Consider the following 16,145-nt stretch of genomic DNA (forward strand, 5'->3'; position numbering starts at 1 on the left):
ATTTCTTAAGCTTTAGAGTATTTTCTAAATTTTAGAAAATAATTATCTAGCAGTTTTATAATCAAACTTTACTTTTCAAGGAGAGGTACACAGTAGATACAAATTTGATGTTTGGGAAGCTAAAGATGGTCAACTAGTTGTCGTTTGTTATAGTGAAGGTTCCTATAGAGTTTCGATGTCATCTGTCTGATAAAGCTAGCCTCTGTGAAAGTCTTTTTACCCTTCTTCTGTTCTGAAGCATTTGCTAGTAGAAAAGCAAGGCAATGGTAATGAATAATATGAGATAACAGATGCTCTATGTGGTGGTCTCATTTAAAAAAGAAAAGGAATACTATCCATTAATACAGAAGCACCATCTTTATAGATTTTAGTACATAATGCATTATCTACACAAGGCAGGGGCTAGTGTTTTTCTTTAACATCATCATAAAAGGAAGCTCCATTCCTTATGTAATATAAAAATTTACTTTGATCAGATAATTTTTTCTTAAGAAATAAACTGGCTAATTTCACTCTCTGACTGATTTTTTTTAAAACATCTTTATTGGAGTATAATTGCTTTACATTGCTGTGTTAGTTTCTGCTGTATAACGAAGTGAATCAGCTATATGTACACATATATCCCCATACCTCCTCCCTCTTGCATCTCCCTCCCACCCTCCCTATCCCCCCAACTAGGTGGACACAAAGCACCGAGCTGATCTCCCTGTGCTATGCGGCTGCTTCCCACTATCTATCTATTTTACATTTGGTAGTGTATATATGTCCATGCCACTCTCTCACTGCGTCCCTGATTGCTCTTTTCATGGGCAAGGTTAGTCCATTAATATTTATTTTGTTGATTTCTATAATCTTGCTTTTTAAAAATATTTATTCCATATTTTAATTGATTTTTTTCATTTTTGTTCCATCTCCCCACCCCCCAGTAAATTAGAATTTCAGCACTCTATTCCTATTTTTTAGGTGGTTACCTTGAAATTTTGTCATGCATATTTAACTCGACATATATTAAAGTGAAACAGTATGTTAATCCCACTCCCAAAGAATACAAAGACACTGGAACATCAAGTTAGATCCCAGTCTTGACTTGCATATTATTCTTGTCCAGCACTTTCGTTCTATCCTGTTTTAAATCCACAAATTTGAAATTACTCTTAAAATACGTGACCATTTTTGTTTGGATTTACATAAATGTTTACGATTTTATTTGCTCATCATTCCTTTTTGCACTGCAGACCATCCTTTGGGGAGCATTTTCTTTCTTCCTAAACTACATCCTTTAAAGTTCCTTTAGTGATAGTCTCTTGTTGATAAACTCCCTCAGGTGGTGTTTATCTGTAAATATTTCATTTCAGCCTCAATCTTTTTTTTTTTTTTGAACATCTTTATAGGAGTATAATTGCTTTACAATGTTGTGTTAGTTTCTGCTGTATAACAAAGTGAATCAGCTATATGTATACATATATCCCCATATCCCCTCCCTCTTGCGTCTCCCTCCCACCCCCCTATCCCAAGCCTCTAGGTGGTCACAAAGCACGGAGCTGATCTCCCTGTGCTATGCGGCTGCTTCCCACTAGCTATCTATTTTACATTTGGTAGTGTATATATGTCAATGCTACTCTCTCACTTCGTCCCAGATTAACCCTCCCCCTCCCCGTGTCCTCAAGTCCATTATCTACCTCTGTGTCTTTATTCCTGTCCTGCCCCTAGGTTCTTCAGAACCTTTTTTTTTTTTAATCTGACTGATTTTTTTTTTTTTAATTTATTTATTTATTTATTTATTTATTTATTATTTTTGGCTGTGTTGGGTCTTCGTTTGTGTTGGGCTGCGAGGGCTTTCTCTAGTTGCGGCGAGCGGGGGCCACTCTTCATCGCGGTGCGCGGGCCTCTTACCGTCGCGGCCTCTCTTGTTGCGGAGCACAGGCTCCAGACACGCAGGCTCAGTAATTGTGGCTCACGGACGTAGTTGCTCCGCGGCATGTGGGATCTTCCCAGACCAGGGCTCGAACCCGTGTCCCCTGCATTGGCAGGCAGACCCCCAACCACTGCGCCACCAGGGAAGCCCAATCTGACTGATTTTTAAATCAATTCCAATTTGCCAGGCTGTACTGGATTCAGATACAAACTCACTCTGAAGCATATCGACCGTTTTCTAAATAAAAATTGCAAAGCAACAAAATAAAATGATAAAGACACTGGTAGACATTAAGGGTCTTAGTACTTGAACCTAGAGATACTCAAGCTTTCAAGCCTTTGGGTGAAGATTGGTTTAAAAAGTTATTTCAAAATTATAATGGTATATTTTGGGAAAAATCCCTATTTCTATAATCTAAGATGCAGAAAATATAATCATGATTCTGAAGAGGGGTAGAGAGTAAAATATTCCTGAGGGGCTGGGGGCATACAAGAATCTCAGAAGGCGGTGGGTAGTAAAAAGTTTTGTGTTTATCAAAAGAGAGAATGAGAAGAAAAAGATCGAGAATCCCTATTCTAGATTATAAAAGAGTGGAGAATGTGGTACTTAGAAAGGTATGGTGAAAAATACAGAGAAATGAAGCACATTCTGAATAGAGCTCATGATTTTTATTTGACCAGAATCCAAAAAGTTTTCTTACTTCCACCTGAAAGAAGTAAAGGCATGAGAAAAATAAGAATGAAAAGGAGTTTGTATGTATACCTTTTGAAGCAAGAAATATTTAAAAATAAGACATTAAAAAAGCAAAATCACACCTGCATTTATACTGTGATTAAAATATCTTCTAAAAAAAAAACTTCTCTGAAAAACCAAGATACTAAATTACACACAAAGACACATGAGGGTGCTCTAACCAACAAGCAGTAGCAACTATAGTTTTGACACAGAATCTTAAACTAGATTTTTATTGAAGTATGATAGATTAGCATTAAATATTTGAAACAAGAAATTACTGATGCCATTTGGTAAGGACCCTGGGATTCTGGTGTCTATCCTTGGTCACTACACTTTCCTTCTGTTCAATTCAGGATCTTGCCTGACTGTTTATGTAGAATTAAGTTTACTTCTGAAATATGAAAAATGACTTTTCTAATAGTATTAGATTATAGAGAAGTTCTTTAGCCATGAAAAGACACCATTTTGAAAAGTATTTATGTACAATTAATGTGGTAATTAAAAATCGGTCTTCTATTAACATGGCCACAAAATACTTTTGCAACACTTTCCTTTGGCTAGTATGTGCCTTAAAATTTTTTAAATTACCTTTCTAGGCTAAAAATCAATTGTCATTTACAAATTGCCTTAAAATCTAATATAAGAGTTATAAATTTCTCTAGTATAAAATAATAAATCTCAGGCATTTAACTATTTCTATCAAATTTTGTTTTTTAGACAAAGGCACCATCCACAATAATCAACTTTCTTTTATTTCAATTGGACAATCGTGATTAGAAAAGGTGAGAAGGCATCTATACTTTCCCTTTTCATCCAATATATTTGTTACTATTTTATCCAATGCTTTATAAAAAAACTATTTAGCTGAAATACCATCTATAATTTTAATACTAAATATCTGCAATTCTGTTCTAGTTCCTGTGGCAAAATTCAAGGAAATCTGATATAAATGAGTAACAACTCAACATGTATTCAACCATCCATGATCTCTTCCATGGCTTTACCGATCATTTATATCTTCCTTTGTATCATTGGCCTCTTTGGAAATTCTCTCTCTCAGTGGGTATTTTTAACAAAAATAGCTAAGAAAACATCAACGCACATCTACCTAGCACATCTTGTGACTGCAAACTTGCTTGTGTGCAGTGCCATGCCTTTCATGGGTATCTATTTCCTGAAAGGTTTTCAATGGGAATATCAATCTGTGCGATGCAGGGTGGTCAATTTTTTGGGAACTCTATCCATGCATGTAAGTATGTTTGTCAGCCTCTTAATTTTAAGTTGGATTGCCATAAGCCGCTATGCTACCTTAATGAAAAAGGATTCCACGCAAGAGACCACTTCATGCTATGAGAAAATATTTTATGGCCAGTTACTGAAAAAATTTCGCCAGCCCAACTTTGCTAGAAAACTATGTGTTTACATATGGGTAGTTGTTCTAGGTATAATTATTCCAATTATCATATACTACTCAGTTGTGGAGGCCACAGAAGGAGAAGAGACCCTGTGCTACAATCAGCAGATGGAACTAGGAGCCATGATCTCTCAGACTGCAGGCCTCATTGGAACCACATTTATTGGATTTTCATTTTTAGTCGTACTAACATCATATTACTCTTTTGTCAACCATCTGAGAAAAATAAGGACCTGTACATCCATTACAGAGAAAGATTTGACTTATAGCTCTGTGAAAAGGCACCTTTTGGTCATCCAGATTCTACTAATAGTTTGCTTCCTTCCATACGGCATTTTTAAACCCATTTTTTTTGTTCTACACCAAGGAGCGGACTGTCAGCAATTGAATTATTTAATTGAGATAAAAAACATCCTCACCTGTCTTGCATCAGCCAGAAGTAGCACAGACCCCATTATATTTCTTTTTTTAGATAAAACATTCAAGAAGACACTATATGATCTCTTTACAAAATCTGAGTCACCACATATACAACCCTCTGGTTGATTTCTGAATGGAAAACAACACCTAACAGAAAAGTGTTCATGTAACTCTATTAGGGACCCTAAACTACATGATTAACAGGTCATAGTTTGGTTGATAATAGGCACCAAGAAAATCTCTTTGGCTTTTAAAAATAAACAAACAAACAAGCAAACATAAAACTCACTTTACGGTTCTACTTATAGTGAAAGTTGAGATGGCAGAGAGTTAACAGAGGCAAAAGTCAAGCATATTGAAAGGATCCCACTGCATATGAAACCAACAGACCATTTTTTGTTGAAACTCAACCATGGATGCTTCTATTCAAAACAAAATACGTCACAACTATAGGATAAAGAAGCAAATGGTTTATGACTTTTCTACTTTTTAGTAGTTAGAATACAAGGGTCCATCTATGCGTAATGTCTTGTTGGTAGCTTTAAAAATGAGTAAAAGAAAAAAGTGAATAAGAAATTTCCTCATTTAAGTCCTATCTAAATGTATGAATAATGTACTGTAAAAATCCAAGGTTTTATTTTATAAACACATTATTTATTTGGTGTTATCTGGTTCATGATCCTGGGAGAAGCAATATTCATTGATTCCAGTATTTATTAAGTAGATGTTATTTATAAATATGCTTAAATATTTGGATTAGGCTTTGTCAAAATAAAAATGAATATAATGTCATTACATGCTGATCTTCATCACATTTTGTATATTTTCCTCTGTATTCAATATAAATAATGTTATTAATGACAAACAGTACCTAGCATGTAAATATGTTTAATTAATTTCTGTGAAATAAATGAATGAATGATAGGCAGTATAACAGTATCGTCGTTGCAAGACTGGTCTCTGGAGTTAGAGTCCCTAGATTCAGTACTAGTTCCACCTCTTATTTAGCTGGACAATCTTAGGCAAATCACCCTCTTTAAGTGTTAAGTTCTTCATTTGTAGAATGAAAAAATACTATGTAATTCATAAGTACTATGATTAAACCAGATGATGTTACTATTATGAGTAGCTATCCTTTACTAAGTACTTGCTGTTGTGCCAGGCACTCTGCTTACATGCTTCACATGCATTATTTTAATCATCACAACCCTAACGTATGCCAATTTACTGATGAAAAAACTGAAGTGCATAGTTAAATAAGTCACCCAAATTTTCTCCAATATCTAAGTAAATATTTAAAGGGTAATAAGCCTTTCTGAATGGTCATTTCTTTCTCCCATGCAACCTTGTCACAGTAAGACAAATGATGATGGCTGTATTCTGTATTATATATATTATAATTTAAAATAAAAAAGAATGTGTGTTTTATCTTCCTAAAGAGATCATAAGCACCTTTGGAACTTTAGTCTCTTTTCTATTTCTACTCCTATGGTACTTGCATTCTCTCTGCTCAGATAAGAACCAAACACAAACAGCTGAATAAAACTGAAGTTGAATAAACCTTAACTGTAAGCTGTTACTTCATTAGAGACTGCTTAAAGACTCATTTATTCTCTACATGGTAATTTCTTCAGTGCTCAAAAAGTTTAACGTTCACATGGCACTTCTCAGCCTTTAATCTCATAGCATGTTTCGTTCTAGAATTTAAAATATAGAAACAATTCACTATACAGATTCCTCAAGAGTCATGTGTTCAAAATCACTAGAGGTTTTTCCAACACATCTGTGCAATTTTCATTAAAAAAGAATAGAAAACAGTAAATATTTTTTCTCCTTTTTTACTTCAATGTTTAACTGAGAAAAGAAAATGTTCAGAGAAACATCAGAAAAAACACATGCTGGCTTCAAATATTTACAGTATACAACTATTCTTTTATAGTAGCAATCTTATTTCTGCCTGATTATTTTTAATTTGCAGAGACGAAGGAAGACCTGGGAACTCCAGGTGACTCCCTAAGTGCTGGCTGTAAACAGGGGTGTCCAATCTAGTAATTTCATAGACATGAGAATCACATAATAACTCAAAGTCGACCAGGAGACTTCCCAAGACATCCAGCTTTCTCCACAGTTACAGCAATACTTTTATTCTTACATAAGTTTTAAAACCAGAACTCATTAGACTAAGAGGAATTGAGAAGATGATCAACAGCTTTCATTTAACATAAGCAGTACTGTATCAAATCTCACTGCACTTAGGAGTTCTAAAGATATATGTAACTTGTAAAAATCAATATTAAAAAAATCACTTTATATCACCACTATTTAAATAAAAGATAAAAGATATTACACCAAAGTAGAGTTTCCTACTTAAAAAGTTTCCTATTTAAAAAAGGCAGGAAAAGAGATATGCAATTTCTCAAGTTACTCATTCTGATAGACAACTTCTGTTTTAATTCTCTGTACTGAGCTTATTAATCACCATGTTTATCTTTACACCATAGATGCTTTCGTGAATAGGTGATTGTAAATTATGTTGAACTTTTTGTGTAATTGAAGTACCGCCTATTTAATGTCATGGCAAGTATTTTATATAAGGTATCCCTTTCTAAATTTACCCTAACTTTAAAGTGTGAATTTCAGAAAAACAATGTTTTTAATGTGTCCATGAGTTATAGTCAAACACAATTTCAGAAACCTCAAATTTTGACTTAAAGATCAATAAGATTATATCTTAACAGGCATGATAAATGTTTATTTCCCCCTTTATCCTTTCATACATACACTCCCATCAAGGCAACTTGCAAACTATTAATCAGGAATACGTACCATTAAGACTAGACCAGCAAAATTAAGGATGTACTACTCAACCTGAAAGTGAGTTTCTATTCTGTGAGTAGAAGAGGAAGATGTTGAAGAAGGAAAAAATTTTCCTCTACCCCTGTAGGTTCTCCTGGCTGGTCTAAGAGTTAACTTAACATGAGACAGATTAACAGGAGAAAAAACAAATTAAATTATGTACCTATGGAGGTTCCATAGGAATATGAGGCCCAAGGACAAGCTGGGCAATTGGAACTTATATGCCATCTGAGAGAAGGAGAAGGAGGTAGGGGTTTGGGACTTCAAAGGGGTCAAAGGGGAGGAAGGCAACTCACACGGAGATAGAAAAACAAATGTTTGGTAAACAAGTGCTTGCTACTCCATGCAAAGACAATGGAACACAGAGAGGACTTTGGTGTCCCCAGCCTGCTCAGCTCCCCCACCATACCAAGCCCATATTCTTTGCAGACATCTCTGGTGATAGTACTCTTCCTAGACCAGGCCCTTCAAATCCTTTCAGGCGCTTAAGGAGGAGGTAAAAAGAAAGACTTCCTGAATCTTGTTTCTTAAAAACAACCAGCCCCAAATAATCTTCAAGCCAAAGAGATACATTTTGGGGGTGGCAAGTTTTGTTCCCCTACAATGTCAACCCTGTTCTGATTTGGTAAGGACGACTGCAGCCCACCCCTGGCTTTGCAGCATGCAGGGTGGAAGTTGTTATGAACAAATGTGTGAAGACAGGTTGAAAGGAAATCTTGCTTGGCAAACCACAAAGGGAGCACAGAGGGACACTGGTAATTTGCTAATAAGCATTTCAATCCTGCAGCCCAATGCCATGAACCTTCTCTGACCGCCCCCAAATTCAAAGTGAGTTGATATCAGTGGCAAGAGTTACTACAGCTAGAAAGGCTTTATACCTGACAGCACAAATGCTCTGGCTGTATCATACATGCTTGCTACCGTTGGCTAAAAAGGAAAGGAGCAGTGAAAGGATTCACATCTGTTAAGCAAAAGAAACAGTCATTCTTTTCTTCTCAAATCAAGGAGTTGATTTTTTTTGAAGGGGGGTGGGTGGAAAAAGAGAAGCAAAATCATCTTAAATTTATCTTGTATTTCTAAGTATTAAAACCCCACTTTCAAGCTGAACATGTACATTATGCTCATAACAACCTTACGAAAGTAACGCAGAAGGTAAGCCTGTGTGCTTATTATAATAAAGAATAGAATAAGTAAGTTTTCATTTTAAGGAGAACTTCAATATTTTATATAAACATGAGGGACTTTTGGGAGTTGTGGTAAGAGATGTAAAAGAAATGTCAAGAGCAATAGAGGAAGAAATACCGTAAGAAATCCACAATGCTATGGCAACTAGCGTGATCTGATGAACACCCATTTATAGTGAAGTCTGGCCTTAAGCTGGTGAAAGGAGAACTGATACCATAAGGGGACCAGAGAGCAGCCAGGCGTGTTCACGGGTTAGCGAGGAAAACCATTTAAAGGAAGCACACACAGAAATGCTTGGGCGGAGGCTCCTGGCTGAGTGGCTGTGAGACTGGGGTTTTGCAGTTCTGAGAACTAAAAACGGAGCCCCCAGACCTCCTGGGCACAGGCCCTATTCAGAATAGAAAGTGATTGTGTGTACAGCAGTTTGCTCTCAAAGAAGCTGCTTAACTTCAACTTCGTTTATTAAAACAGTACATCAGTAGGTCAGAGCCACAGAAAGGTCTACGGCTTGCTTGTCTCTCCACGCCCAGGTGATGCTTTGTGAGGCTGTCTCTGGGAGTCAGGAGACACAAGAAAATTTCAACTTTCACTGCTTAACAGAGCAAATGAAGGCAGGCAAGGAGCCAGGTCTATTTCTTTCTAAAGTACTTTTAATTTAGGGGTGAGAGGAAGAAAACACTGAAACATAATGAAAGTTACCACATCCTTTCATAAGAAAAAAAGGAATAAAATACATGCCTTAATTAATGCCTGTAGGGAGTCAAAACATGAGAAATATGCCATTATGACAGTGGGTCTCAACTGGGGGTGACTTTTGTGCCCCAGGGGACACTTGGCAATGTCTGGAGACATTTTTGAGTGTCACAGCTGGGGGGAAATGCTACTGGCATGTAGTGGGTAGAGGCTGGGTAGAGGCAACAACACACAGGACAGCCTCCCACAACAAAGTGCCTGGCCCCAAATGCGCATGGCTGTTGGGAGATGCTGTACTACGATGACACGCCTTCCCAAATTTCAAAGGATTATATAGTTATTTTTTACACAATTTCATGTGAAACTGCTTCTCGAAAGCGAGCAGTTTCCACTACAGGTCACATGGCACCATATACTCAAATCTAACCTGATATAACCAAACATTTTTAGACTCAGGTATTATGATTTCAAAAAGAAATGTGTACCAAGTAAAGAAAAAAGTATTATTAATATAATGTTAGGACCTTTGGGAAACCCAATGCTTTTGGATCAATATCAAGAACTTGGGGTGGGGGGGGAGGTGAAGGAGGGAGGGAAGGAGAGAGAGAGAGAACCAGAACCAGGGAGAAAATGAGAATATTCTTGGCTAGCTGAAACAGATGATTAAATAATCTAAATATTTCTCAAAGGAATGGAATGCTGCAATGGTCTTCTATTTTCTTTACTAAGTATAAGGGAAGAAAATTTTGACAAAAACTACAGAAACCAAAATCTACATACAGAAGAAATCTATTCAGACAAGTCACTGAATATACAATATCTGAATGTGAAGAAAAGCTACTAGGCTGAAAAATTAGTTGTTATTAGCAAAAACAGTAACAACACATCAAGTGAAATTTTAAATTATTAGCCATGTGAAATGTATTGTTATTAAAGATCACTACATTGGAAAACCCCTATAATAAGGCCTTGAACGAAACTACTTTGGGTTACCTAAATTACTGAAATTGTATTAGCAAATCCTGTTGACACAACCTTCAAATATATCTGGAAATCTACTTTTTTACCACCTCCTTGCTACCACTCTGGCCCTGCCAGGCAGGACCATCTCCTGTTTCCCAAGTTCCACCCTTGAGCCCCTATTCAATGTATCACCAACAAAGCAACGTAGTCCTGTTACCGTGGAAAGTCAGATCATAGTTCATCTTCATTCAGAACTCTCTGGTGAATCCTCATTTCTGTCAGAGTAAAAGTCAAAGTCCCTTCCCTCCTTTCCTCTCTAACCTCATCTACTATCCACTCTCCCCTTTGCTCACTGCGCCTCAGCCATACTGGCCTCCTTGCTCTTGCTCAAAAGGGCACTTATGCTCCTGCCTTAGTGCCTTTACACTGGCTGTTCTTTTACCCAGAACCCTCCTCCTTCGATGTCAGTTAGTGCACTCTCTCTCTCTCCTTCGAGTCCTTGCCAGAGGTCAGGTTCTCAATGTGGCCTGCTTGATCACCCTATTTAGAATTGCAACCCCTTCTCCAGCAGTCCCTACCTACCCCCTTGGCTGCTCTCTTTTTTTCTGTAGTCCTTTTCACCTTCTAACCTACTATACAGTTGACTGACTTATGCTCAGTGATCAGTGTCTGTCTCCCTGAACTAGAAAGTCAGCTCCACAGGGGCAGTGATTTTGTCTGTTTTGTTCATTGATGTAGCTCCGGTTCCTAGAATAGTGCCTGACACATAGTAGGCTCTCGATACATATTTTTGGATGCATGTCTTAAGAAAAATACACCCAAGTTCAAATTTACCAATTAGCTAAATGTGAGTATTACATTTACCCATGCGAAATGTATAGATTTCAGGTACTGAAATATAAAGAATATCAACAATAATGTGTGCTCTGTGTTGAGAGTCTGCTTCCCAACTCAACAATGGTGCCTTTTCTGGTGGTTTCTTCTTATTAACTTGCAGTTTCAGAATCACTTCTCTCTTCCCTTCCTTAGAATGTTTCTGGATGCTTCCTCAAAATTATTTGGCATGTGCCTTAGACACAGTAAACAAATTTATTAAAATCCAATACAAAACTAACTTTGAGCCTTTGCACACACTATCCTGTTGCTTGAAACGTCCTCTCATCCCTGTGTAACTCCCCCATGACTCAAGACTAGGCTCAAATGTAACTTCCTCCATGAAGTTTCTCTGACTCTTTTAATTATATTTCCCATCCCGTACCTTGGACGATAATTATTTGTTTTGTCTATCTGTGAAGATGGCCACAAACAAGTTCTCCTATTCTTGTGCACATAGGTTGCTCCTCCAACTAAAAGGTGCAACCTATTTTACCTCCTCTTGAATCCAGGCTACTCTTGTGACATTTTGACTAACAGAACACAGAGGACAGGACACAGTGCCAATTCCAGGTCAAGGCTTCAAGAGGCCTGGTAACTTCCATTTTTGCTCCTTTGGCGCCATGAGTCACTGTCCTGCTAGAAAAGTGGGCCATGAAAGGGGGAGAAAGACAAAGAAAGAGAGAAATGTTCTGAATGAGAGACTATGAAGAGGGCCTAGCCAGCTTCCAGCTGTTCTATTCACTTCTGCTGAGATGCCAGAAAAGTGAGTGAAGCCTTTGTGGATACTAACCATGCCGCCTTAGCCAACAGCCTGTGAAACAGAATCAGGCAGTCCCCATCAAGCTCTGCTCAACTGCAGAACTGAGAGCAAATAAATGGCGATTGTCGTTGCAAGTCACTGTGTGTTATTCTGTAGAAGCTGGTAACAGATACACTATCTCATCTCTCTACTGAGACCATAATAATGCCTTTAGGGCTCCAAGCACAGTATACTGCATGAAGTAGGCACTCGGATATTTGTTGAATAAATCAATCAGAATGTAAGTTAGAAGGTGAAGCACAGCATTCAAACATAACTACTTTGGGATTTTATTTGGTTTTGGATTGTCATTATATCAAATACCATGGCTAATCAAAAAGCTAACTATATTATTGAAAGTATTACAGTACTGTTGTCAATCATTTATCATATGATATTGATATAATTACCTTTCAAGAACAGAATTCAAACTAAAATTGCTTCTTACAACTTAATAACAAAAAACCCAAACAATCTGATTAAAAAATGGGCAGAGGATCTGAATAGACATTTTTCCAAAGACAGACAGATGGTACATGTACATGAAAAGATGTTCAACAGCACTAATTATCAGGGAAATGCAAATCAAAACCACAATGAGATATCACCTCGTACCTGTTAGAATGGCTATCATCAAAAGGTAAGAAATAACAAGTGTTGGTGAGGATGTAGGAAAAAAGGGAACCCTCATATACCGTTGGTGGAAATGTAAATTGGTGTGGCCACTCTGGAAAACAGTATGGAGGTTCCTCAAAAAAACTAAAAACAGAACTACCATATGATCGAGCAGTTCTACTTCTGAGTATTTATCTGAAGAAAACAAAAACACTAATTTGAAAACGCTAAAAGAAAAAACACTATGTGCACCCCCCACATCACTGCAGCATTATTTACAATAGCCAAGATATGGAAACAACCTAAGTGTCCGTTGATGGATGAATGAACAAAGAAGATGTAGTGTGTATATACACACACACACACACACACACACACACACACACACATACATATACACATACATACACAGTGGAATACTACTCAGTCATAAAAAAGAACAAACTCTTGCCATTGTGACAATGTGGATGGACCTTGAGGGTATTATGTTAAGTGAATAAGTCAGATACAGACAGACAAATACCCTATGATTTCACTTACACGCTGAATCTAAAAATCAGAACAAATGAACAAACAAAACAAAACTCACAGACAGAGAGACCAGAATGGTGGTTGCCAGAGGGGAAGGGGGTTGGGTGGACAAAATGGGTGAAGCGGGTAAGACGTACAGACTTCCAGCCATAAAATAAATAAGTCAGGGGGATGTAATGTACAGCCTGGTGACTAGTCAATAATATTATATTGCACATTCTGTAACTTTGTATGGTGACAGAGAGTAACTAGACTTACTGTGGTGATCATTTCACAGTGTACACATGTATCAAGTCATTATGCTATATACCTGAAACTAATATAATGTTAAACGTTAATTATATCTCAATTTAAAAAAATTGCCTCTTGAGCAAAAGTGTTTTTAACACAATGCTACTCTATGAACTAAGAATCTGTTTTACACATTTTAAGTTTTCAAATTGTCTTTTTTTTTTTTGGCCATGCCGGACAACACGTGGGATCCCAGTTTCCCAACCAGGGATCAAACCTGCGCCCTCTGCAGTGGAAGCATGGAGTCTCAAACACTGGACCACGAGGGAAGTCCCTCAAATTGTCATTTTTGTCACTATATATAAGGAGATATACTTCACTGTGTATACATGCATTTTCTTACATTAATTAAATGCAAAAGAATGACACAGCACGTTGCAGTCATTGACCATTCCCTCCCCCCTTTATCTTTCTACACTTCTTACTCTCTTTGTTTGCATAACTGAAGAATACTTCCTTATAAAAGTGCTATGTATCCACTGGGTTGTTTAATGTTGAGTGGCGATAATATCATTTTCCTATCACCACATTTGAAAAGAATAAGACATCTTACAACTAATTTACACTAATGTGTATTCTGTGCATTTCTCCAATTATTTTTCATTGCTATTATAACATTCCACCAGATTGATCTGGAATTGCTCATGCTTTCCCTCAGCTTTTAACCACAAGAATTTCAGTTAAAATTTCCCAAACGTTATAGAAAATTTAACTAAATTCTACTTAATTTTCTTAACCATTAAAATACATTAAAGAAGCCAGGCCTTTGATAATACATCCTGAGGGAAGGAGAGCGCCATATCTGTGGATGCTGCGGGTTAGAGAGAGGCCAGTGACAAAACAGGAGCACGTGAAAGTAGACAACAGGGCCAGAGAGACCACAGGGGCTCTTAGCGACTCGAGGCCTTGAAAGGGGGTAGGCATCAGGAGGAAGCCCCATGATTTCTTTTCTTGCATGCCTCCATGTCCTGCCTGACACCTTATAAGCCAGGGACTGACAGTTCTCATAAACTTGATACTGGGATTAAACAGGCACAAAGATTGAATAATGGTAATATTCATATTCCTAAGGGTACAAACTATATTGCATTTATAATTACGACTTCAGACTATTTTAAAAAACTCTCTGCAAAGAAAATAAAATGCTGACTATTCTACATTGCAACATTAAGAAAATGTAAGTGTGTGATGAACTTTTACTATATAAACCAAACTCTAATTTCCCCCCAATTAACTTAGTATAGGATATTGTTTGGTTCTTTCTATTTGTTGGATTTTCACACTTCTCTCTTACACACATAATGGCAAAGGAGGAATAACAGAATTTTAGAATGCGTGTACATTTTAATAAAAATAAGGAAATTGAAATGATAAAAAAGTGCTCCTATTAAGAACTAGTACAACTCTCCAAATATAAACCAGTTAAACAAATTTTTATTTGTAAGTAAAATTAACTTTAAGATACTCTTTATAAGACATTAAAGAAAAATTTCTGATTCTTATCATTGCTATAAGTTTCTATTCACAAATATTAAAGTTAGTGATAAAAATGACTTACCTTCACATCCCTGTGAATTATGTTGTTATCATGACAATAGCGTAGAGCTTCCAGTATCTGTCTCATGTAATGACTGTAGAAAAACAAAAGAAATCTAAAACTGTAAAAAAAAACCCTTATATTTTTAAAACTTAATGTACAGTGTCCCTAGTTTGTAACTCCCACCTTCATACTCACTGCCCACGGACACTTTTCATTTGAGTAGACAAGATTGGTGGAATGTGCAGCTTAGTAATGAAAAAGTTGTTAGATGCATAAGTTTATGAGCTTTATGAAGAATTAATGTGTTCTGTATTTTCTGAGATATCTAAGTCAAAGGAATTTCACACAGTTCATAAGTAAAATAGCTCTGCAAACTAAAAATTCAAGCTTAAAACATGAAAAAAAGAGTCTTCTGACACTCAGTTAATTCTACTTAGTTACACTGGATTGCTATTAAGTGACCAGTGCTCAGAGGTACACCAAGGATTCTGACTAAAGGGGTGGGAACCTTTTATCTGCCAGCAGAGGCTGGCTCTCTGTCTTATTTCCATTTAGCTCTAATGACAAACAAGAAAGAAGAACCCTCTTATGCCTCTACAATTTCTTTTTGCAACATAATCAAGTTTTAGTTGGGGCATCCTTGAACAAAGCAGAGTTCCTTCTGGGCCTAAGTCCTAGGAAGTCAAACTCCTCACAAGGTCAGCAGGGTCCACAGAGGCTCTGCACTGGGTCCAGGTGAAGAACAGAGGAGGAGCGAGCACTTTAAAGAACAGTCCTTAAAAATGGTAACAGGGTCAACTAGCCACAGGATGTGACAAGAGCAGTTCATTCAGTATTACTTCAGAACTTACTTCGATTTCCTTCCCGCCATTCTGAAGTTCTTCTGTAATCCCACTGTTTCTTCTTTGAGGGTCTTTTTCATCTTCTCTTCCTCTGAATTTTATTCCCTTCATATCTGTCGTTTTTCCCCTACTATCCCTCTTCCTTTCTCACTTTCCCCTTTTCCTTCCCAACTAGCCATGACACAGAAATGCAATATACTTAACATTAATTATTGTTTAGTATTTATTGCATTTTGGTTTTTTCTATCCAGATCTTTTATTCCCCACACTTTAAAATAAAAACTAAATAATTTAATGGTACTTACAAATGACCTTGTGTGTGTGCTTGTGACTCAAGACCAAAAAAAATTTTCTCCACTCCTGCTTTAAAATTAAAAGACATTTCCATTGAGTTCCCTCTTTGGTATGCTACTATCTAGCCAAACTCACATCAATGTCCCTCTAATTAGCATATGCATTATTTCATGTAT

At 36.9% G+C, this 16,145-nt stretch overlaps 2 protein-coding genes across 9 annotated transcripts in view; one reads left to right on the forward strand and one right to left on the reverse strand.

Annotated features, from left to right (window-relative positions):
* CASK (calcium/calmodulin dependent serine protein kinase) overlaps positions 1 to 16,145 on the reverse strand; it is a 396,439-nt gene that overhangs the window by 167,541 nt on the left and 212,753 nt on the right. For all 8 annotated transcript variants that reach the window (XM_068532540.1, XM_068532538.1, XM_068532536.1 and 5 more), the window contains exon 5: positions 14,852 to 14,924. In XM_068532540.1, coding sequence (XP_068388641.1) covers positions 14,852 to 14,924 — 73 coding nt within the window. The remainder of the gene's footprint in view (positions 1 to 14,851; positions 14,925 to 16,145) is intronic.
* GPR82 (G protein-coupled receptor 82) lies at positions 3,600 to 4,610 on the forward strand. Its single transcript, XM_068532468.1, has one exon. The coding sequence runs from the start codon at positions 3,600 to 3,602 to the stop codon at positions 4,608 to 4,610; it is 1,011 nt and encodes a 336-aa protein (XP_068388569.1).

The sequence above is a fragment of the Eschrichtius robustus genome, chromosome X (assembly GCF_028021215.1).
Source record: "Eschrichtius robustus isolate mEscRob2 chromosome X, mEscRob2.pri, whole genome shotgun sequence".
NCBI lineage: Eukaryota > Metazoa > Chordata > Mammalia > Artiodactyla > Eschrichtiidae > Eschrichtius > Eschrichtius robustus.